General features: G+C 36.6%; 6 protein-coding genes across 6 annotated transcripts; 2 read left to right on the top strand and 4 right to left on the bottom strand.

The window, feature by feature from the left end:
• Positions 1 to 2253: 2253 nt before the first annotated feature.
• LOC18027912 (em-like protein GEA6) lies at positions 2254 to 2970 on the top strand. Its single transcript, XM_006411207.2, has 2 exons — positions 2254 to 2460; positions 2568 to 2970. The coding sequence occupies exons 1-2, from the start codon at positions 2346 to 2348 to the stop codon at positions 2729 to 2731; spliced, it is 279 nt and encodes a 92-aa protein (XP_006411270.1). The 5' UTR covers positions 2254 to 2345; the 3' UTR covers positions 2732 to 2970.
• Positions 2971 to 4009: 1039 nt separating this feature from the next.
• Positions 4010 to 5795, bottom strand: LOC18027911 (protein trichome birefringence-like 30). Its single transcript, XM_006411206.2, has 5 exons — positions 5238 to 5795; positions 4970 to 5141; positions 4693 to 4895; positions 4449 to 4610; positions 4010 to 4364 (listed from the first exon to the last, which is right to left on the bottom strand). Exons 1-5 carry the CDS (start codon positions 5627 to 5629, stop codon positions 4010 to 4012), a joined length of 1284 nt encoding a protein of 427 aa, XP_006411269.1. The 5' UTR covers positions 5630 to 5795.
• Positions 5796 to 6320: 525 nt separating this feature from the next.
• On the bottom strand, positions 6321 to 8195 carry LOC18027910 (protein trichome birefringence-like 28). The gene is made up of 5 exons (XM_006411205.2): positions 7743 to 8195; positions 7478 to 7649; positions 7184 to 7383; positions 6922 to 7080; positions 6321 to 6844 (listed from the first exon to the last, which is right to left on the bottom strand). The coding sequence occupies exons 1-5, from the start codon at positions 8081 to 8083 to the stop codon at positions 6463 to 6465; spliced, it is 1254 nt and encodes a 417-aa protein (XP_006411268.1). The 5' UTR covers positions 8084 to 8195; the 3' UTR covers positions 6321 to 6462.
• A 1972-nt stretch (positions 8196 to 10167) lies between these two features.
• On the bottom strand, positions 10168 to 12712 carry LOC18027909 (zinc finger CCCH domain-containing protein 29). Its single transcript, XM_006411204.2, has 2 exons — positions 12538 to 12712; positions 10168 to 12215 (listed from the first exon to the last, which is right to left on the bottom strand). Exon 2 carries the CDS (start codon positions 12208 to 12210, stop codon positions 10408 to 10410), a length of 1803 nt encoding a protein of 600 aa, XP_006411267.1. The 5' UTR covers positions 12211 to 12215; positions 12538 to 12712; the 3' UTR covers positions 10168 to 10407.
• A 3799-nt stretch (positions 12713 to 16511) lies between these two features.
• LOC18027908 (protein SMAX1-LIKE 8) lies at positions 16512 to 20598 on the bottom strand. The gene is made up of 3 exons (XM_006411202.2): positions 19268 to 20598; positions 18196 to 18385; positions 16512 to 18047 (listed from the first exon to the last, which is right to left on the bottom strand). The coding sequence occupies exons 1-3, from the start codon at positions 20455 to 20457 to the stop codon at positions 16689 to 16691; spliced, it is 2739 nt and encodes a 912-aa protein (XP_006411265.1). The 5' UTR covers positions 20458 to 20598; the 3' UTR covers positions 16512 to 16688.
• Positions 20599 to 22578: 1980 nt separating this feature from the next.
• Positions 22579 to 23454, top strand: LOC112081615 (glutathione S-transferase T3-like). The gene has a single exon (XM_024148401.1). The coding sequence runs from the start codon at positions 22579 to 22581 to the stop codon at positions 23452 to 23454; it is 876 nt and encodes a 291-aa protein (XP_024004169.1).
• The last annotated feature ends 33 nt before the right edge of the window (positions 23455 to 23487 follow it).

Genomic DNA, 23487 nt, shown 5'->3' with positions numbered 1-23487 from the left:
GTCTGCCCCTTCTTCTTTGTTTTATTTTATTGTCTTTGTATTCTCTAAATTCTTATTCTTCAACATCTTCTACTATTCTTCTTTTGGTTTTATTAGCCGTTTTTATCTTGTGCTTTTTACTTCTTCTTGATCATTTTTGTCGTATCCAAACATTTTTTCTTTCTAATTTTTGTTTGTCTTTTTTGCATCTTTACTTTCTTCTTTTTTATTTTCTTTTTCATCGTCGGATTTTCATCTTCTTATACTTTATTTTCTTCATCTACCATTCAGTGGCGGAGCCACAAATTTTCTTCACTGGGGGCATCAATGGAACATACATAACTTTATGAATGGGGGCGTTAATAAATTACTTTATAAATTGCACCATTTTATAAAATTTACTGGGGGCATATGACCCCAACCTAAACTATGTGGCTCCGCCACTGCTACCATTTTTGTTCTTCTTTTTCTTTCAGTTTTCTTCTTCAACTTTGAGTTCTTCATCTCGATCCTTATCATTTTTCTTCTTCACTATTTTGTGTTACCCATCTTGATCTTATCGTTCATGGTCTAGGACTTTTTGTTCATTTTTTCCTCATTTTTTACGTTTTCGTCAACTCTATGTTCTTCTATATGTTTCAATTTATCTTTTTTCTCTTCTTTTTCTACTTCGTTTTTCCCTTTTTTCTTTTTTCTGTTATCTTTTTCGATTTTTTCCTCTGTGCCTTGCTAGTGTATTTGGCATCTCTTACATTATTCCAAAAATAAACAGAATTCAGAAAACCATACTTAAAACAAACAAAAAAAACAAAAGACTTAAAACTTGTTCATTAGACAATGAAGATGATTTATGATATGTTGACATGGTTTTAATCACGTTAAGTAAGGAAGAATAACTGACAACACAAAACAACAACATGTAATCGAGGAACACTACTACTGGTACTGAAAAACGGAAAAAACAATAGAAAAAATCGAAAAATTGATTTATAAAAAAATAAAGATGGCAAACAATACAACAAAAAGCCGACCAATGTAGAAACCAAACCAAAATTGAGCTTAAAATACATTTAAAAAGGTAATATATTTATATATAGCTCTTAATTTAAGTTAGGATTTCCCACATCACATATATATTTTTTCCCAGATAATTTTGCTCAACAGATAATTCGATTAAAATTATCTTAATATTATCAAAATAACTAAAAGTGGCAGCAAAATTGTTATACAAACTACGAAAATAAATTAATTAATTAAGGATAGTTAAAAAAGATTTTATTAACAAATAAAAGGGAATTAGTTACCTAAATTGAATGAGAGACCTTATAGCAAAAAATTTACTTCGCATATATTATATATGATATGATTTTAAATATTTTTTTGATTAAATTCTAATTTTTAAATTTTCGTTATTTTCTATTTTAAATATTTTTTATTAAATTTAAATTTTTTTGATTAAATTTCGATTTTTAACAATTTTTTATTAATTTATTTTTAATATTTTATTTAATTTACGATTTTTAATAATTTTTAATTAATTTATAATTTTTTTATTAAATTTAATTTTATAAAATATAAAGAGGGGTAAAAGGTAATTGGTAATTAGCCATCCTAAAATTAAATGAGAGAGCTTTAACTCAAAATTTTACTATTCCATGCTTATTGGTTTTTTTTTTTTTGGCTAAAAGTTCGATGCTTATCTGTATCAGGACGTTATAAACAATTTAATTCAGAATTTTAATATTCATAATTGTTGCGATTTTGGGGTGGAAGACTTTTCCCGGTAGATTAATCTAAGAATCGCTATCACTATGCATGGACCACCTAATGTCAACGAGTTTTGACCAATTGATATACCTAATTAACCATAAGGAAAAAAAAAATAGAGTGAACGACTTCCAACATTCAAATCAAACTCACACATATTGTCCATATGCGTCAAGATTGTAGGGTTCTCTTTGACGTAGTGATATTCATTCTTCATTTGGCTAGATTGAGATAGTTTATATCTGCAAACACACACAATAAAAATTGGGTTGGGGGTATAGTTAAAGGGCACGCGGTGAAGAAGCACGGCACTTCCAATTTCCAAGTATACGTCAGCTAATCCAATCAGGCACGTGGCATGTCACTAGCAAAGAAGAGCACACGCATGACGTACCGATTGTCCCTGATTCACCACGTCGAACCTCCACGTGGCGACAAGAAAAATGACATCCGCAAAAAAATCGAATATATATATATCGACTCATCTCTTCAAGTCTTCGTGTCATCATCATCAAGTCGTTGGGGTTTATTTAAGTTTTGTTCTGTGATAAAAGAAGCTAAGTTTTTTAAAAATAACTTGTGTTGTAAGTACAAGAGCCATGGCGTCTCAACAGGAGAAGAAACGGCTAGACGAGAGGGCCAAGAAGGGAGAAACCGTCGTGCCAGGTGGCACTGGAGGCAAAAGCTTCGAAGCTCAACAGCATCTCGCTGAAGGTGTCTCTCTCACTGCATAATGTTAATGATTTTTTTTATTTATTTCATGGTTGCGTATGTGTCAAGTTATAGATATTATGTTAATGTTTGTGGAATTTTGTATGAAGGGAGGAGCCGAGGAGGGAATACAAGGAAGGAGCAGTTAGGAACTGAAGGATATCAGAAGATGGGACGCAAAGGCGGTCTTAGCACCGGAGAGACGCCTGAGGTGGAAAACACTGAGGAACAAGGAGACGAGAAGTACGAACCCAAATCCAAAACCAAGACTTAATCCAAAGTTTTCGATGGATGTGTAATAAACTAATAATATGGTTTTAAATCTTTCCACGTAGTTAGACGTCGTGTTTGGTTTCCTGTATTAAGTTCTTTTTTACTTAAACTGGATGATGATGACCATGTGTGTATGGTTTCGTCCACGTTATAAGTTTGGTTCGTGTTTCGTTTGTTTTCAAACAGGGGAGTGTTTAGTCTTTTTGATGAAGAAAGAAAATAATAGATCTTCCTTATTAGATATAGACGCATCTCTTTCGAAAGAACTTGAAAATGTGATGCCCTACAATCGGCGAGGAAAGTTAAAAATTTACAGAAAAATGAAGGTAACACACTTGAGCTGATCAATAAATTTACTTCCATATAGAGAGCTAAAAAGGAAATTAACTGAGCTCTCTTAACTGTAGCTATTCACTCTCTTAAGCGATGAATAGTTGACAGAACAAATTCAACCATGTTTTGGAGTAATTTATCATTGGATTTCATAAGATTCATGTAGCCGACTAGAAAATTAACCGGTGTATGTGTATAATTGAGATTAATATAATAAAATACGGATGATGTAAATTCACTTTGGATCTTCAAAGTGATCCGCTTGATCCCTATATATTTGATGGTTACAAATATCCGATTCCATCCCTTTATACTTTTTTATTTGTTAAAGAACTTTTATTAAATTAGGAAATTAAAGCAAATTACAAACAAAAATAACTTATGATTTAGTCTGATTTTTAATGCATACTGTTTTATGTGCATAGACGTGACATAAGCTAGCATAACAAGTTTTAAAATCCCATTGATTGCCATAAATTATAATCTAATGAATCAATAATGAACAGCAGTTTCTTGTCGTAAGTTGTTGTTTAGTTAACAAGATGATGATGTTTCGCCCACGTTTATGCGTTTGGATCGTGTTTCGTTTGTTCTCAGACAGCAGATTGTTTAGTCTTTTTTAACTTGGCTGAAGAAAGTAAATTATAGCTCTTTGCCTTTAGATGTAGCACTAGTTTTATAGCTCTTTGGCTGAAGAAAGGTCTCCAAAGGGTACTTAAAAAGAAAAAAAGGAAATTGGTATATTTGGTAACCAATCATCCGGTTCAGCAATAGTCTCAACTAGACCGATTGATGATCCACTGTTTAATTAATTTTTGGTTTTACAACTAACCGGTTCTCCACTATTGCCCACAATACTCACAGACACTGACTGCTGTTTTGTTGGCTGGAATTTTGAAATTTTGCGAATGCATTCAATCAGAAAAGCAACTACGAAAAAAATATATTAAGTTGTGTGGATAATATACAGAGAGAGCAACTCGTTCCATGTGTCTGGCAATCCCGGAAGGCACCAGTGATAACAATCGGCGAAGGTTCTCGGATCCAATTTCTGCTCCGGTGTTATCAGTTTCCCACTCCTCGACCCGTAAAAGGAGGTGTGCCCATCTTTCCTGTACTCTGACATTGTTGTTACGTCAAGAAAATTTATCTTCACTCTGCTGGTGGATTTTGTCACATTCACTGCAATTTCGTAAAACCTTCGATTTGTTCCAACATCTATTGGTTTGGACATGTCGAGTATAGGTTCTGTCTCCTTCTCGCACTTGCTGCTTCCTCCATCGACGCTCCAATCTGAACTCCTGTTTGCAGTTCAATGTGTCTTTAATCGAAATTGAAAAAACGAACAGTCTCCGCAAAAAGTTGGAGTTTTTTTTTTGAAGTACCTGACATGAGCTGGTGACATGCTGCTGAAGAAGATTGATGTTCGATTTGAGTCGATGTTTTGTTCTAGCCAGTTTGCCCATGTCCGTAGCACTTGTTCGTACATGACGTAGATTCCGATTTCGTTATACTCTTTTGATCCTTGGCTGAAAGATCCTTGTTTTCTTCAAAGCAACATCATCAAGGTAGAAACTTTTATCAAGGTCTTATAACAGCATTGGCAAAAATTGAAGTTTGATCACTTACAGAACTTTGATCTTGGAGTTTCTGGTCCACCATATATACGTGTTGAAAACGAGAAAGTCTGCGTCTTTCCAGCTCTCGCCGTGCTTGGAGATTGATCGAGGCATGATTATTGGTTCCGTTTTGCCATCTCTCTTGTCTGGAGGATCAGCATTTGATTCGACTAAGAAAGGTGCCCAGTAAAATGCTATGGTCGTGTTGTACTCCTACACATTCAAAGAGAGATCAGATTTGGATTTCTTTTTGCTTCTTGGATTATAACATTTACTCCTTTTAAGACCTCTATATTGAAGATTGACATTTGTGCTGTGTGGTTTAAAGTCTTTTTGCCTGAGGGAATGTTGGACTGGACCATACAAACCATGGACTGCCATTGATTATAATGTATTGAATCACCAATGAACATCAGTTTCTTTCCCTTGAGTTTCTCTAGCAGCAGCTTCGCGTCAAACCTAGAAACCCAAAAAAACAGAGTCTATTTGAGAGAAGAAGGAGAAGAAAGTGTAACTCAATTTGCTACTCTTTGTTCTCAGATTTCTAGAACTGACTTTGGCAAAGAGCAATCTCGTGGTTGCCATCTCCATTTCTGGTACTTTGAGTCTGGCCTCCCGTTTCTCGTACATGCCACCCACTCTGTGAGAAATTCACATTCGTCTTCTTTGTATAAAGGATGTGTTACATTATCCAGAACCCATTTTCCTGTGAAAACATCACAGGCTTCTAATGGCACCAGATTAATCTTCTTGTCTTCATCTTCTTTAGTTTGTTGTGGTGGACTAATGTGTTCTTGTAGGTTATGTGTCTTGAACTCTCGAAACTGGCTAATCCTCAGGTTCTCATTGTACAGATAGCTTCCAAGAAGGAACACGGGAAGAACAATGACTGCTAAGTACAGAATTGGAAGGTAAGCATTCCTCTGTGTACCACCAAATTGTTTCATCTTATTAGATTCTTTTGTTTCTGAGACATATGAGAGAAATGGTTGAACAATCCTGAATGTTGGGTCGTTTTTTGTTAATCAAAAGCTCGTAGCTTCAACTAACTCAACATCTTTTACAATCATGGAGCTGATGATACACACCTGCTTTATTTTATTTTGTTTTCCCCTGATAATACAACACCTACTTATCTTGTCATTTATTGTATATTGTAAATTGTAATATACTCCATGTGAAATGTTCACTTTTTTTTAACAAATGTCTTGAGACATGTGTGAAAAAATTCTTGAGATTGTCAATTTAGTAGCAGTTGGCTTTGCAGCAACGATTTTTTTACTATTTTTTTGGTCAACCTTTAGGTGAGCCCTCACAGACGTAACATGCCCTTCTTTTAATTACCTCAAATTCCAATTTGCTTTGAAATGGGAGTTTTTTTGTAGCATTGATGAAAGACATGGACATTAAAGGTAGAGTTCTTTAGTTGTTTAGTCATGTATCTTCAGGAGACAAAATTGTTTAAAGAACTTCGTGTTAAACCGAGAGCCATGTATCAATTGTTAGGTTTCACCTGAAATTATTGTTTTGGTTTAATGTTAAAAAAAAAAGTATTGTTTTGGTTTTGCATTCTTCATTATTCTTTGCCTATAATGTTTGAAATAACGTATAACCGACTTGAATAAAATCATGTGGGAAACATTTCAAGGCTTAAATTAACAAACATTCTATGGCATACATTTTGGCTCCCACTATAAATCTGTTTTGATTTTCATCCTATATACATCACAAGAATGTTTTTTGATTAATGAGAGAATCTAACGAATGTCATGTTTTTTGGTCATGACGATTTCGAAATAATATGCGTATAAAGAAACTCATTCCAAGTATCGGGGAGGCCAGGTAAGCACCAGTGGATACAGTCGGCAAAATTGGCCGGATCGTTCTGCTGCTCTCGAGTCAGCAACTCGCCTTGCCTGATGGTGTAAACCGAAGTATGTGCATCTTTACGATACTCGGACAATGCAGTGATGTTGAGGAAATGAATAGGAACTTTGAGAGACTGCGTGACGTTTTCCACCACCGAAAACAGCCTGTAGTCCGTCCCCACCTCTGAATACAGCCTGTAGTCCGTTCCAACGTTGAACGTCATCGACGTGTTTAAGATCGGTGTCGTCTCTAAAGCACACATTATACCCTCAGGATTCCCCCAATCCAAACTCCTAATTAGATCATATGACGATTAGTCATTAACACAAAAAAAAAGAGATTAAATTAATCGAGGGAAGAAATTAATTACTTGATGTGGAGAGGAGACATGCTCATGAAGAAAACGGTTGTACGTAGAGGATCAATGTTATGGTCCACCCAATCTCCCAATGTCCTTAACATCCTCTCGTACGCTATTGGCCGTTTGATCTCATCATATTCCGTGTCACCTTCATCGAACGATCCACGTCTATATCACCATTCACACAATCTTTAGTCCTCAAATTCATTATTACATGACATAGACACATGGATATGTGTGTATTAGTGATTTAGTGTATAGTAAAACTTACAAGACTTTGATGGAGACAGTATTCATCCACCAGATGTAACTATTGAAGATAAGAAAGTCAACGCCTTTCCAGTTGACTCCATGCTTCTCGATGGACTCTGGCATTATTATACGATCGATTATACTGTGCTTTTTCGGATCGTCTGAATTCGATTCCACCAGAAATGGCGCCCAATAAAACTCCACAGTCGCGTTATAGTCCTTTTTTATTTTTATTTTCAAAAAACCCCCAAAAATAATAAGAAACTATAAAATACAAATGTCATTAGTGTCAGTGTCAGTGCTATTACTTTACCTGGACTTGGAAAATGGTGAGAGAACCGGTCTGGTTCAAGCTTTTTCTACCGGGAGGAACCACTGATTGAACCAAACAAACCATTGATTCCCATTGATTCCGGTTAAGCGAGTCACCGACAAACATCAATCTCTTGTTCCTCAGCTTCTCTAGCAACAATCTCGCTTTGAATCTTTCAAAACCAATCAGAAAAGCACTTATTGAAAACCAAATCGATCAAATCCGAAGAAGTGAAAACAGAGCATTCTAAAACAATTGGCTTTACTTTGGCAAAGAACAGTCTCTAGGTTGCCATCTCCAATTCTGAAACAGAGAATCTTTCCTTCCGTTTCTTAAGCAAGTTACTTGCTCCGTCAAGAACTCGCACTGTTCCTCTTTGTACAATGGATGCGTCTTGTTGTCGAAAACCCATTTTCCGGTGAAGAGATCGCACTCCTCTGGCGGCAACTCCACGTCGCCTCCGTCTTCAAATAGATTATAGAATGGGTTCGAAGATGTCAAGAAAGCAATGGATTTGACGTTGTCATTGTACATGAAAATACCGACGAGGAAAAGGGACAAGACGATTACGAAGATTGAGAGATTAGTCTTCTTCCTCTGCTTCATGATCGCTCCTGTTTCCAACTATGGAACTCTTGCTTTTGAGGGTTGCTTCTGATAAAGAAGTAGAAGAAGAGTAAAGGAGAAAGAAGAGGACTTAAGTCAACACTTAAGTAAGTGTCGGTATGTGGCTCGGAGAGAGAACACGGATGAAAGAGAGACTAGAGAGAGAGAGAGAGATGGACATTAATCATATAACAGAAAAGAAGAAGATAAGGATTATTAAACATTTTATGAGTAATGCGAAATAGACGTTGGTATGGTATTGGTGGATTTGGTGATTTTGGTCTTAAAAGCCTAAATGGTGGCCACATAATTTTTCCTTTGTTTCCTCGTTAGAATTAAAAATGAAAACTCTCTCCTCACATCATAGACTTAACTAATTATGGAGTTTGGCAACCTATTTTTTTTTTTTTTTAAAAATAGTTATTGTATATGAGTGAACTTGTCTCAATTCACCCTGGGCATAAAAACCGGAACTGAAATACCGAATCGGAACCGACCCGAAATTTTCAGTTTGGTTCGGTTTCAGTTATTGCTTAAATACCCATTAAATCTCATATCTAAGATTCATGGATATCGGTTCGGATCTGGTTATTACCCGGAACCGAAAATACCGAACCGAATACCCGAAAATTATGTATAAATTTGGGCCATTACTCATTAATATAAAACAATTAGTTTGCTACAAATCTAATATTAGCCTATTAGTAATTCAAAGTTATTTTTACTTGATCTAACCCATTACCCACAATTCGACACATATACAAAGGAAAAAAAAAAACATACACAAAACTATACACCTACACATGCAACTTATCGTTGTAAAAAAAACAGTTTCTTTATCTTCTCTCGTTAATACTTAAAAAATTAACTCTAATCATTCAGAAAAACTGAAATCCCTATTTCCAGTCATTGTAACATTTTTTCGTCGGCACAGCCATCTGCTACGTTAAAAAGTCAGTCGGGGGTATGCTTCTTTTCCATCTCCTTCTCATCTTTGAATTTATTTTGGGTTTGGGGTTTACTGTTTATAGCTAAAATCGATTTTGGGGCTAACTATTTCTGTTTGTTTAAATTTTAAATTGATCTCATTTCCTCTTTGTTTTTTCGTTTTTACAACGAATTACTCTTGAATAATCGAGTCTCTAGAGTCTCTTCACTTAGAAATAGATTTAGGGTTTACTATTTATATATGAAATCCATATGGTGTTAACTGTGAGTCTAATATCTGAGATTATGAGTGCTAACTTCTTCTTTGTTAATGATTCTAATGATTTTTTTAACTCTTTTTGTTTTGTTTTTGCAGTTTCAGGTCACAAGAGTCGCAAGTCATGCTTCTTCTTTGTTATTTGGTTATTTTTGTTAACAAAATTTTTTCGGGTATTTAAGAACCAAAATTTTTTGAGTATTTTACGGTTCTCATCCTTCATATCCGAACCGATCTGGAACCGAGAGGTACCGAACCAGAACCGAACCGAAAATAATTCGGTATCTATATGGATCTAAAACTTGAGAACCGAAATATCCGGAACCGTTCGGTTCTTATCCGGAACCGAACCGAATATCTGAAAGCCCAGGACTAGTCTCAATCTCTACCTAAAGATTAAATGTAGAAGCAGCTTAATATCAATTACTTTTCCCTCGTCAATTTTAGAAGCATTCTATTCTAGTACCATTATAATTTCTCAAATTGTTGATGGTACAATTGAAAATATAAAAGCTGCTACAAATCTGAATCTCAAATCCATGTATAGTTTATATTTTAGCAATCTCGATGATAGGTGATCAGCATTAATACACATCGATAACACCAAGAAACGAAATATTTTATGCGATATTGACACATAGTTGGAATTTCCTTCGTAGTATAAAACAAATAGACCACATTTTCATATCGTTCTTACTGAGACAAAGAATCAATGGACTAACGTTGTTAGCTAGCTCTAATAGTTTGAACTATTTCTGGCTTTCAGTACTTTGTTCTCTTTACTAATCTTCTAATCTTCCCCAATCTAAAATATTACCACTGAGATTAAGCTATCACAAAAGCATAAATATCACAAACAAGTGCAAAGCTAGTAAGATCCTTCAGAGAACATTTGAACTCATTCATCAATTATTTGCTTTTAATCATTACATAGTGTCACAAAAGACAAGAGAATGACAAGAAATATATAAAAGAACAAGAGAATATAATCATATATCATATACTACTAGCAAACTGTGGGGTCAAACACAAATCAAAAAATTATTGCCAGATTTGTTAGATTCTGTGTAGAGAGGCCCTAGAGGAAAAGCAATCAAATCTCATTCTTTCTTTCTGCTTCTTATGCCACAATCTGCTGCTTCTCATGGTCTATGTACATTTGCTCTGCCCACGAAGGCAGCTTAAACCTGTCTCTACCTTCTGCTCCATTCACCGTGTTCCCAACCCTCTCAGTCATTCCAAAGGCTCTCTCAGGTGCACTCTCTTTCACCAGTGAGTTCACCCACGACACATCTGGCTCGTCGCTGTAGTCTCTAGCAGGACGCGACATATTGTTGCCGTTCCCGTGAATGCCAAAGGAGGCGCTTCTCCTAAGCTTGTTCAGCTCCTCTCTCTGCATCCCCCACTCGAGCTTCCCGTTCGGTGAACCCCAATCCGAGACATTAGAAGAAGTTACAGGAGCTGGTTTGAAGCTCAAACTCCGTTTTGCAAAAGCAGAGGATCTTGCTTTCATCACTGCAGCTGCCATGGCTGCAGAAGATTCAAACCCTTGCCTCACAGGTGAAGACGGATAGTGGTTCATCTGAGAATGCCTGCTTGGAGATTGAAGCTGCATCACAGAAGAAGAAGAATCATAAGATCCGAAACTCTCTTCGAGGTTTGATGACTTGTAATCACTGAGCCTGCGAAGCCTAAGCTCCATCTCAACGTCCATATCTCTAGCGCTCAAACTCGACTTCAATCTGCTACTGTTAAGCTGTAACGGTGGTGGTGTAAGGCTATTAACTCTGTTCTGCCACAACCCACCATTGTTCCTTGGAGACAAAGGAACACCATTATTAGCCATAGGAGAGTTCATCGGCGATGAGCCTAGAGTCAAAGGAGACATAACAGGCATCTCAGGAGACTGGTTACACGACCTAGGTGAAACCATTGCAGAGCCAGTGGAAGCATTAACAGGTCTCAGCTCATCTCTTCTATGCGCAAAGAAACAGACTCTCCTTGCACAACCTGTCTCATCTTTACAAAGCCGTGTCCTATACTGCGCTGGGTGAAGCCAAGACTCGAAAACACCATGTGCATACTCGCAAGAATCTCCTTTAGGACAAGACCCTTTACGAAACTCAGGGCAAGGAACACAAGTGTAAGGATACTTCCTTGGATCTCTCCTTCTCGCGTTCTCACCTGGATGAACAAAAGGACATTCGGTCCAATCATGCGAGTAAGCTCTCGAACAAGGCTTAACCTTGAAGCTATACATCCTAAACTCGTCTGTTCCGTAAACACCTTCGTTGATATCAGGAAGCGATGCATCAGCTGGATACTTAGTCATAACAACACTCTTCACTTCCTCCTCCTCATCTTCCATCAAACTAACCGAGCCATGGTTTCCGGTTAACAGAATCTCAACCGCTTTTCTACTCTGGTTAGGTACAAACCGGGAAGCTCGAACCAATAGATCGACCGGTTTGTTCCCATTAGCGTCAAGGCAATTAGGCGAAGCGGAAGCATCAAGCAAGATCTTGATGACTTCAACGATAGAGACAGAACAGCCAGAAACCGCACAGTGGAGAGCAGTGACTTTCTCGTCGCCGAAAACTCTGTTCACATCGGATTTTCCAGTGGCGATTATGTAATTTAGAACATCGATGCTTCCGTACATAGCAGCGACCATGAGAGGTGTTCTTTCTTCGAAACCCATCTTTTTCGACCCGACCCGTCTGCAATACCAGAAACCCGGCTCGTCGATTTCCAGAGATTTCTCTTCGATCTCTCTCCTGAACGATGGAAGATCGTCGCAGGCGGCTAATTCGAGAAGACACGTGGCGGCGGCGACGCCTTCTTCTTCCTCTGATTTTCGCCTCATTAATTCGGCTTCGGTTAGTGTTTTTGAAGAGCAGAGGTTGCTCTTTGAGCCGCACATCTCTCCTGTGAGTTTCAAAGGTGAAAACAACCGTAAGGAGAAAGAAACAAGACAATCACTGAGGAAGAGAAAACCGTGCAATAGAGTTTGAATCTAAATTTCTATTGAATCAAGCTCTGCTCAAAATTTGTCTTCTTTTTAAATTATCAAACAGGAAAAAGGTAAGGTTTTTAAGCTGAAGAATCTTGAAGAGTTATGACTAATGAAACCAAATCTTCAAATATGAAATAAATTTTCTTAAAGAGGGATGAAAATATCAGAAAAAAACTAAAATGAAATCAACTCAGAAATGGATAACAGGGAAGAAGGAAAGGGAAAGGCGCATACCTGGAGAAGAAGATGACTTGCAGGAGGAAATCAGTAGACAAGTTACAAACTTTGGGAATTGAGAAGGAGAAGTAGAAGAAGGTTGGGTTTTTGAAGAAGGATTTAATTGAGAAATGTAAGGCTCCTTTTAAAAGAGAGCCTCGTTGCGAAGAAGGAGAGAGGAAGGTGCGCTCTTTCTTTCGTCTACCTTTCTTGGTCTCCTTTTCTTTGATATATATATATATATGTAATATTTACTTTCTTTTTAAAATTGTTTTGTTTTGTTTTGTTTCCTTCTCTTCGTTGAAATGGTTTAGGTCAAAAGTCAAAACTGGGGGGAACTTTTAAAAGGTAAGGATGTCGCTGTTTTGCTGACTGTTATACTCAATTTGTTTAGTCTTCTTTCTTCTTAAAAATATTATAATATCCTCCTGTCTCATTGATTTTTGCAAAATGTCATTTTTAATGATCTAAAAAGCAAGTTTCTTGAAGGATATAAACAATACCCATTCTAAAATTTACAAGAAAAAGTCTCAACCGGATGTATTTATCATTTCTAGATAATTAACCTTTTGTAGGTTGAGTTTTCTAGATTAGAGTTCATGTACTTGTTTGTTTTTTTTATGACTCAAAACAATTGTTGATTTTGTATGTTACCTACTAAATTTCTAATCAAATAACTTTGTTTTGATTATAGAAAAGAATCAAAATCTCCAAGAGAATAACCTAACCCATCGAGTTCAGGCGCTCCTATTGCTGCTAACTCACCATAGAAAATAACCAAATATACATGAATAGCACCAACATTATACAGTTATTCGTTCTCAATATTTGTAGTGTATCTATAATATTATTTTGGTTAGAGAACCTAGACAATCTTTAAGGTGGAAAACAGACTGCCAATTACATAATAGTTTAGTATAATATGGGAAAGATAGTTCAAATTTCAAAAGACATTTAATTTTTACATCTGGCTAGATCTACTGTTACTTATTTATTTATTCATATGCACGATTATTTCATATAAATGCATGGGTGTGCCGTGTGCGGGCGTGTGTGTGACCAGAAAAATGTATGGGCAAAGATCCCTGAGATATTAATAATTGTTTCCAAATATAGATCCTAAAGAAAAATTTGTATTAAGTAAATTATTCAAGGAGTAGAGATAGTCATTAGATATGTGGTGTGGTTGATAAGTGGTAAATGGAAGTTGGGGATGTGTAAGGGACCCACCATTCGACTAATTGACCGACTTAGCAGGTAACCCTTCCACACGCGTGTGAGTGTCCATGTACTGTTACACGCGCTTTCATTAGCACGTGGGGGCTACTGCGACTACTCTTTTACAAAGACCTCTGTTCTCTTCTTATCCGCTTCACCAAAACAAAACAATTATTTTAATAAAAATCTACAAATAATACACTAATAGTAATTTATATAAATTAAAGTATTAAACCACTACAAAAAAATGTGTTCAAATCTTAAAATACATATTTTTAAGTTTAAGAACCTTCATAATTTTCTTATAAACCCAAATCTGAAGGTAATTTTAGAAAAGAATATAAAACTTTGAATATGAAAATTATATAAAATTCAAATTAAAATAAGATAAATAAGAAAGCTATTAAACTAAAATTTATATAAAAGTTAGTTTACCAAGTACAAGATTCTTCTTTTTTTTCATAAGAAATATGAATACTTTTAGACACAATTCTATAACGAAGTACTTTACTAGTATTTATGTTTACTGCAGTGACTATATAAGAAAGTGATATTGAGTGCTTTAAACAAATTTTATAAACAAAAGTTAAATATAAAAATATAAAACATTGAAACTAGATATAGAAAATGTTAAACACGATTATTTGATTGTGTAAGTAAACATAGACATTTAATTCCTTACAGTTTTAATTAAAACCATTGCAGATGTAATTATAATAGTGTAAATTTCAGTGATATAAAAGTTTAGACTACAATTTTTTCATGTGAACAGGTTTCACCATATCGAAAATTACATATATAATTTTATTTAAATGTCTAGTTTGCTCAACTTTTACATATTCCATTTTTGTTAAAATGGGAGCTAGATTTGTTTATTATTATGTTAAACTCATTATAAAGACAACAATCTTAAAACCATTTTTCATGATCTCTTAAGAAAACACACATCCATACTAAGAATGATACGAAATCCAAATCAAGACTAAACAATCAATAAACAGAGATCGAACTCTATCTCAAGGCTCTTATAGATAAGCTTGTGTTAGTGGTGTATCAATTAAATTAAATTAAATTGTTACAGATAAACAGAGATCAAACTTGTTGGTCTTGTAGTAAGACTAGCAGTTGTAAATTGTAAAGGTAGTTAGGGAAAAGCAAGTGAGAAACACGCGCGAAAGAAAGAAAGAAAAAAGAGAGAGAGAAAGTGAGGCACGCCTTCTCCTCTTTGGAGTTTGGGTGGGCGACAGAGAATGTCTTCATGTGGCCGCCCGATTCCACTTTTTTTTCATTTCCTAATTTTTTGTTAATAAACAAAACCTTTGAAGACTTTTACCTTTTTTTCTTCAGAATATCAACTTCTCTTTCTCCTCTTTATTTTTAATTAAATGGTCATACAAAACGTATAATGGACTAATAATCCGTTCGATTTGATCATTTGACTTACTCCTCATTATTCTTTACTTTTCTATGATTCTACCTTCTGAGATTGCCTAGTCCAAATCAGTCATCACAAACTTTGCTATTTTGCGAACTGAGTTATACTATTCCACAAAAATGATCAAACCAACGGATTACAATATATCATCTAGACCAAAACCTGTCTTTCTATGTCATTTAGGAAATAACATAATCAGTTCTCATAGATTATCAATAAATTACAAGGAAATGTTATTGTCATTATTTACATAAAAACATAAACATACACACAAATAACATGCATTCTATTTCAAAAGTACCTATTATATAACTCACAATTACCTCAAAAAAGAGGCTGGAATGTTGACCACATAGACAACCTCTAACTACCTTAACATTATGCGCATATAGTTATGTTTCCACGAAGAGGTATCACCATGCTTTGAAAAATTTGAGCAAGTGGTGTCAGATAGTGCTGATAATAATTTAAAAGAGTTTGAAGAGAAACTCGGAAGCATAAAGATCCTGCTACGCTTCTTCTGGTCAAACTTTGTTCTTTATTTATATGGTCAACTTATTACTATGGTAGAATTATTATACGGATGTAATTTTATGTTTTGCCTCTCAAATATTTTTCCCAAAACTCGTCAGCAAATTAGATCAGATTGTGGACCGAGTCACCGAGTGATGTACAACAATATTTTTATGACCGACTGATCCTAAGTCATTCATCCCTAACAGAAAAAAGAATATCAATTATTTAGTGATGTTTCATCACGAATAAAACCTTCGTAATTGCCGAAGACCTTAAGAAAAAAAAAACGGAACCAGAATTTAGTCAAGTGGCTAGGTGATCGACATCGCTCAGGTCAGTGAGGACTCTATGCCCCTTATCAGTCTTTCCTGCATCACAAGATTTTTTTTTATTTTTGTTCTTTTCAAATTCAACATTTTCTATGTGACATAAAACGGTGGGCTATAAGCCCAAAGCTAGAAGAAAACCTTCGTAATCAGAACTGTAGACGCTATGTAACTGGACAAATATGTTATCTATATAGTCTAGTTTATTATTCAGATGACAATGTTACTTTTTATATCTATTTTATAATGATGACAAAAAATAATATTTTATAATTAAATTGTTATAAAGGAATATTATAATGTCTTAGTCAATATTCTCGGACGAACAAAGACAAAGATAATGACTAGAAGAACGCATACGTTTGTGCATTCCAAAACAATGAGACATAGTGAGCTATATCATGTGTAGATTTTCCAGTTGCTTTAGGGAGAAGTTCGTCATATGTATATTCTGATTTCTGAAAGTCAATCTGAGGACTCTATGCGAAAGTAGTATCTGATATAACACACATTATATTATAGTATAGCAAACAAGGAGAAATATCCACTCACAACTTCATGATCTAACACACATTATATTATAGTATAGCAACACAAAAGGACAGTAAAAATCTATTACTAACTCTACCTTATATTATACACTATCCAAATAAATCTCACAACTACCATTTAACCTACTGAGATTTTACAAGGAACAAGTCCGTTTGATCCTCACGATTAATGTCAAGATCTCGACCAACCAGTTTTACTACGCAACTAGAAGTGATTTCATACCTTTCTTTAACAAGCAAGAACACTCGAGCCATTACTTTCTCCACCAACTCTTTGGTATTATCTTTTCTACTGTCAGAGAAATAAACACTCGCTAGTAATCGTTCAATGATCTTAGGGTCAATTTCCAGCAAACAATCCGATCTCACGCACTTGTCGAAATTTTCTTTTACGCTCTTTTTTATTCTTTCTGCTAATCCTTCAAAATCGAAAGGCTTGAAAGGAACCTCAATGAGACGGTTGTGTTTCTTCAAATTCACTAACCAAAGAATTGAGTTCTCTTCACTACGATCTGTTTCCTCGGATTCGGTTTCTTGTGCCGGAAGATTTAGATCAAGAACTCCATTAGTTGTTCTGTTCAACCGTTTTACCGTCTCTAGACTCTCATTCTTCTCCTTAGTTTCTCCCAAGCCCATCACCTTCCTCTTGTTTACCGAACTCAGGCTGGAAATCGATCTCACAAATGGTAACCTTGACACAGTTTCAATCCATATCTCCACTTGCCTGCCTTTGGCTCTCAAGAGTTGCTCTTCCGAATAGGAGATTCTTGCTCCGGAATCTTCTGGTAAAGATGACGTCATAACAAACATGGTGTTTCCAATTCCGACTTCTCTTCCATGCGAATCCATAAACTTTCCAGTTTCAATAGCCTTTGACAAGCTCATTTGCAGCTTCTCGTCAGCTTTTTCAATGTTCTCAAGGAAGACTACACAGAAAGGATTCCTACACATCACTTCAAAGATATGATCCACCATTGTCTTTCCTCTCAGCCGCATCACATCACCACAACCGCCCATTCCATGCTCCGCAGCTCCAAGATCAACGGCCATAAATCTGTGTTCACTTTGATACACAATCTCAGCAAGCACAAGCGACAATCTCCTTTTCCCTACTGTATCAGGACCAACCAAATTAAGCCAAACATCTCTTCTAGTGCTACTCTTAGGCGGTTGAGACAATGCGCAGCTTATAACTCTAGCAGCTTCATCTTGCCCTGAAACCCTTTCGGTTAGTGTTCGGTATATAATCTTGAAACTCTCTGTGTTGAGATCCCTTGGATTATCCAAGCAAGCAGAGCTCGCAGATCGTGTCTGAGGAATATCTTTGTTATCCAAATTCAAATGCTTCTTGAGACCAAATCCTGTGGTGACCGGACACATCTTCAGATTCAGATCAGTCGTGACCGATTTAGCTGAACCGGTAGACGCAGAAGCACTGCTCGTCGACTTATTTCCACAAAATGATTCCAACCCTTCTTTGGTCTGCACTGAGGAGATGTAAATCCACTTTAAAATTAACATAACACAGTGAAATTACACATTCGGCCGAGAAAACTTGTAGTCCAAGGAAACGCACTTTGACGAGTATGAGAGATTACCAAAAAGTAGGAGAAGAGAAAAGTGCACGGACCTTGGAATCAGATTTTTGGTTTAAATCGGTTCTTGTGGTAATCTGTAACCAAGGTGGCAAGGTAGATTGGGTCTGATCGGATACGGAAGAAACCGGTCCGGTGATTTCCTTGTTAAAACCGGAGAAGGGTAGTTTCAAGTCAGAAGGAGTTGAGAAGAATCCACCAAATGGAATAAACGATCCCATCAAACTGTATTCAATTACAACATGTCAACATCATTAAAGAGAACGGTACAGAGAAAAAGAAAAAAAGGTAAATACAGAGTCATAAAGTTAGTTAGTGCAAGAGAGGAATCTAGATTTCAAATTGTACTTCAATGCTCTGATTCTAATTAAATTCAAATAACTCTCTGTTTTTTAGCTTATGCCATTTTTTTTATCCTATTGCTATTGCTGATATTTTACATGTTAAACCATTGTGTTTGTCATTAAAAACAAATGTTTTAGTGCTTCTATCAAACACCATTTAGAAATTGTAAGCACAGACGTTAAAACAACAAAGAAATAACTAGAATATGATATTTTTATTTTCTAAAATAAGATTATTTTCTCCTTAACAAATATTATGTAAATTATAAACACACACAGGGAAATGGTAAACAAATTACGGGAAATTAGTCGAGAATGTTAACAAATAGCAATAAGCTATTAATAGTCATATACCAGATTAAAATGTTTTGGATGTGACTGGTTACATGTTTTTCAAAGAAAATAATGTTGTCTTAATAGAAGAGAATGCTTGTTAAAAATGGTTAAACATGCGGTTGATGATCTTCTCAGGTTTTTAAGATATATTATAAACATAATATATTTTTTAAAAATGTGACTTTATGATGGTCGAAATATCTTAGTCCAAAAGATATTTTAATTCTACGTCTAATAAACTGAATATACTTGATGTCTAGATGATAAAAACAAAAATTATATACTAAATCCCGCGCGAATCCCCAAATCGTGATACAAAAACTCTCATTAACGACGCGTTTAGTATCAACAAAAGAAGCGATCAAAGCGTTTTACAATCTGAAACGCGCGCGAAAGAGAAACAGAGAGAGAGGAGAGATAGTCAAACCTGGATTTGTGGTGAGGCAAACAAGTCCTAAGAGAAGTGATGGTGAGTAACTGCAAATCCCAATCTTTCTCCACACTCGGAAACTTCCTCAACATCTTCTCATAAACCTCATTGCTCGCCGTCGCTCCGATCAACCACACTCTCCTCCCGCACCTCCGCAACAAATCCGATACACGACTCACGATGTAACTCGCCGCCGATCCGTTTCCCTCGCCGTCGTCGGTGAAAACTCTCAGATCTCCATAGTTCAAGACTAAACCAGGCCCTGAACCTTGCTCAGCCACCGTCCCGAGATCACGAAACCTCGTGTCGGTGTAGGTTTTATCGAATTTGCCGGTTATCTGATCGGAAATCTCTGAACCGATGTTAACAACGGTTAAACCGTGGAGCTTCGTCGGTAGAATCTCGTCGGTTCGGTTTTTTAAGAAATCGGTTAACACACCATAAGCCGATACACCCACAAGCAGAGGGTTCCTTCCTTTTTCCCTAGTGAAAACGGCGCTGATCCTCCGGTGATCGGAATCTCCGACGACATTCCGGTTCGGTATGCCGAAACCCCAACGAACCGGCGGTTGGGGATGATTGCCGGTTACGTTGCAGAGGAACAGAGGCTGTTGTTGTTGTTGTGCAGCACGAGTGGATGATGAGTAACGGAGAAGGTGAGGAATGGGTCGGATAATCGAGAGCTTTAATTCGGAGCTCCGAAAACCCGCTTCACCGAAAACCCGACTCACAACCGGATCATCCAAAATCGAGAGAATTAGCTGACGAAGTTCAACTTTGACGCAGGAGAGTGTCTGGTTCTGATTATTCTGAGACATCTCTTGGTAAAGCCTGAAATTCTCAGGGAGACGACGCTGGTGAGCCTGAGAGCGTTTGATAGCAGCCATGAGAGAGTTGGATACGGGCGGATCATCGGATCCGGGTAGACCCGATTGGATCCGGTCTAAAGAAACGCTGAGGCAGAGATCTAGAGCTTTGAACTGGAGACGAGGAGAGTAAGCGGAGTTTCGGACACAAGCGCATGCGTCGCGTAAGACGGAGGTTGGGAGAGAGAGTAAAGCGGAGACGGCGTGAAGCGACGTCGTTTGTGAGTGTCCACGTCGACGCGCCACGTTTACGGCTTCTTCCAGCGCGTAGGCTGATTCCGCCGTTAAGCATTGTTTCGCCAAATTCACCGCCGTTGGCATCGCCGTCGACCATATAAATATATAAAATAATTACACGCAAAATCAAATTCAAAAAAAATGAAAGAAAAATTAAATGCGATGTTTTTTTTTAAAGAAATTGAGTCTCAGGTACCAAATTAGTTTTACTATTTTCAGGGGATCTTAATTTTATTTTTGGGTTGTGAGTTATGAAATGGGAAAAATAAATTTATTTATGGAAGGAGAAGGAGAGAGAGAGAGGGGATGTGATACTGTTGGGTTGAGTGGACACAAAGGTGGGACCCAGAGTTGGAGTACAAATAAGTGGGACCCAGACACGAGGGGGCAGGGAAAGTGAGAGTTTGGAATCCAACAGAAACAGGTGCTGTTGATACTCAGATTATCAAAAGATTCTTGTTGCTTCTCGTTAGATCATTCTTTTTTCTTTTTTCTTTTTCTTAATTGCGTCTTCAGGTCAAATTATTTTCTAGCATCAAATAATTATTATTTTTGTTATTTTATTCTTATAATTTTTTGACCACATATCAAATATCTCCAACTACTCTACGAAAAAGATCTCCTTGATACAAATACTCTTAACACGTAACCCTACGATGTGACTATTCTAAAAACTGTATTTAACCCCTCTATTTCACACACACACATATGTTAGCTTTGAATTTCTATTGGATTTGAATAATATCTATTCGTTGTTACACTCTTATGTTTTTTTTTTTAAATGATAAACTCTCTCATTTTAGCTAAAACAACATAAACAAATATTTCTTATATCAAGTGATAGTTATATTTAGACCATGTTTATCAATGGTTTCTGTGTGAGTTTCTATCATTTTTTAGCATTTTTTTAATTCAAAAAGCATGATTAAGAAGGAGGATCGATCCTAAATTTAGGATTAAAAGGATCGATCCCTCTTTGTGACGTGGTTACTTTTCATTGGTTAAAGAAGAAAGAGAAAAAATGTGTTTGGAAAAACTTTTTCGTTAAAATCATTTTTCATCTCGCCTGAAAAAAAAACCCAGAAGCCACCACCGATGCGATTTCTTTCGCCATGTTTATCTGTCATCGGCGATGACCGTCATCCGGCAGAGAAATCGGCTAACCGGCGGCGTCTTCTGTTCCAATTGCAGCCTGAAATCGCATCATCGCCGGTGTCTTTTCGTCGACGACCTCTCGTGAAATCGCATCATCACTGGAATCTTGGGCTGCATCGAATCGACAAAAAAGGTTAAGTACAAACCAATCTAATCTATTTTGTTGTGGTAGTGATGTTTCTCACCTGTAAATCGATTTGGGCATAGTTTATAGATGTTTTGATTTGGGTTTTGATGTGGTTTGTTTTTATCCTTGCATGCATATGAAATGGTTATAGATGTTTATAATCGATTATTTGTTGAGATGATTTGGTTTTAGGTGTTGTGATTTGAGATTGATATGGATCGATGGTTGTCTAAATGATATGTATTCGATTATTGCTTCAGATGTTTTGATTTTGTTATTGCTTGAGCTTGATTCATGCTCGAGGTTATTGCTTGACTATTGGTTGAGCTTATTGCTTGATATTGGTTGACATTTGAGTTTGTAAATATGATTTTGTTTAAGGTTTTTTTTTAATATGAGTATGATATGGTTTAGGTGTTTGAGAAGTCATATGTCTCGGTTGTTGTTATACTTGAGTTTTGGTTCTGATATTTTATTTGTTTGTTTGAAGCTTTGATTGCAGGGTACCTCTTCATGTCTTTAAAAACACCAGAGTCATGTCCTCCAGTCCAGCCAATATATCAGGTTAGTATTTGTAAATGCGTTTAGGTTTGTCAATAATAAATGTGTAATGGTAGATTAATGGTTAGGTTGACAATAATAAATGTGTAATGGTAGTTTATCGGTTAGTTAGGTTGTAATTGGATTAGGAAAAGCTGGTTAGACTGAGCTGCATATCGACATGAATGCTTGTCATGTCGATATGGTTGTGGGTGTTGAATGCAGTTGTTTTCTTTTTGCATCTCTTTCTTGTCAATTGTACTTAAAGGAACCTTCAGGCCACTTTCTTTTGTATCTCCGATCATTCAAAGCAAAAGATCATATCTTCTTTGTTCTCTATCATCTTCTTTGTCTTTCTTCCTCGCTATCTTCTCTTTCTGGATATGTCTTCATATCCTTTCAGCCAGTCTTCTCCTTTTCTTGACCTGTTGAACAGTCAACAGCCACTAGAATCTTCGCAGCCTCCAGTCTTCTGTTCTCAAGGGTTTCATGGAGATGCAACCCTCGGTGAAGACAAGGAGAAGGAGAAGGAAACAAGCTCCAGGAGGGTGTGGACGCCGACTGAAGATGTGCTTCTGATTAGTTCTTGGCTCAACACATCGAAGGATCCTGTCGTCGCAAACGAGCAGAGGTCAGGTACTTTTTGGAGGACAATTGCTGACTACTTCAATGGAAGCCAAAAGGCATCAGAGAGTGTAAACCGTGAGCCCATTGCGTGTAAACAAAGGTGGCAGAAGATAAATGAAGCAATTTGCAAATTCTGTGGTGCCTATGAAGCTGCAACAAGGCAGAGAACATCTGGCCAAAACGATAATGATGTTCTAAAGCTTGCACACGAGATTTACTACAATGACAATAAGAAGAGATTCACAATGGATCACGCCTGGAAGGAGCTCTGTAGTGATCAAAAATGGTGTGAGCAGAACAGCTACAAGTTCGATGGAGGTTCTAAACGACGAAGGGTTGAAGATGGAGCTCAGGCGGATCCAGCTGAAGAGGCCGATGAAGTGCAAGCAGTAAGCAGGCCTCCGGGTGTTAAGGCCTCAAAAGCCAAAGGGAAGAATGCAGGCTTTGTGATCGATGAGAAAGCTGTTTCCAGTTTTAATGATATGTGGGGCATAAAGGAGAAGGAACTGGCCATAAAGGAGAGAATGTCGAAGATGTCATTGCTTGACCGTCTCATCGCCAAGAACGAGTCCCTGATAGAGTTCGAAGAAGCTATGAAGCAGAAGCTGATAACAGACTTGTTGAATGAATAATTTTTGTGTCATGTTTGTTTGTCATATGATGTT

Source organism: Eutrema salsugineum, unplaced genomic scaffold (assembly GCF_000478725.1).
Source record: "Eutrema salsugineum unplaced genomic scaffold, Eutsalg1_0 scaffold_10, whole genome shotgun sequence".
Taxonomy (NCBI): domain Eukaryota; kingdom Viridiplantae; phylum Streptophyta; class Magnoliopsida; order Brassicales; family Brassicaceae; genus Eutrema; species Eutrema salsugineum.
This window is presented reverse-complemented; position numbering and strand designations above follow the sequence as displayed.

What these genes read in the sequence shown, in the direction of transcription:
- LOC18027908 (XM_006411202.2), bottom strand. Translation starts at nt 20,457, where the DNA reads ATGCCAACGGCGGTGAATTTGGCGAAACAATGCTTAACGGCGGAATCA. An exon ending in TTGCCTCACCACAAATCCAG is followed by an intron (nt 18,386 to 19,267) that starts GTTTGACTATCT and finishes AATTGAATACAG; the next exon opens with TTTGATGGGATCGTTTATTC. An exon ending in ACCAAAAATCTGATTCCAAG is followed by an intron (nt 18,048 to 18,195) that starts GTCCGTGCACTT and finishes TCCTCAGTGCAG; the next exon opens with ACCAAAGAAGGGTTGGAATC.
- LOC18027910 (XM_006411205.2), bottom strand. Translation starts at nt 8,083, where the DNA reads ATGAAGCAGAGGAAGAAGACTAATCTCTCAATCTTCGTAATCGTCTTG. An exon ending in AGAGACTGTTCTTTGCCAAA is followed by an intron (nt 7,650 to 7,742) that starts GTAAAGCCAATT and finishes TGGTTTTGAAAG; the next exon opens with ATTCAAAGCGAGATTGTTGC. An exon ending in TCACCATTTTCCAAGTCCAG is followed by an intron (nt 7,384 to 7,477) that starts GTAAAGTAATAG and finishes AAAATAAAAAAG; the next exon opens with GACTATAACGCGACTGTGGA.
- LOC18027912 (XM_006411207.2), top strand. Translation starts at nt 2,346, where the DNA reads ATGGCGTCTCAACAGGAGAAGAAACGGCTAGACGAGAGGGCCAAGAAG. An exon ending in TCAACAGCATCTCGCTGAAG is followed by an intron (nt 2,461 to 2,567) that starts GTGTCTCTCTCA and finishes TTTTGTATGAAG; the next exon opens with GGAGGAGCCGAGGAGGGAAT.
- LOC18027911 (XM_006411206.2), bottom strand. Translation starts at nt 5,629, where the DNA reads ATGAAACAATTTGGTGGTACACAGAGGAATGCTTACCTTCCAATTCTG. An exon ending in CGAGATTGCTCTTTGCCAAA is followed by an intron (nt 5,142 to 5,237) that starts GTCAGTTCTAGA and finishes TTGGGTTTCTAG; the next exon opens with GTTTGACGCGAAGCTGCTGC. An exon ending in TGTCAATCTTCAATATAGAG is followed by an intron (nt 4,896 to 4,969) that starts GTCTTAAAAGGA and finishes TTGAATGTGTAG; the next exon opens with GAGTACAACACGACCATAGC.
- LOC18027909 (XM_006411204.2), bottom strand. Translation starts at nt 12,210, where the DNA reads ATGTGCGGCTCAAAGAGCAACCTCTGCTCTTCAAAAACACTAACCGAA.
- LOC112081615 (XM_024148401.1), top strand. Translation starts at nt 22,579, where the DNA reads ATGTCTTCATATCCTTTCAGCCAGTCTTCTCCTTTTCTTGACCTGTTG.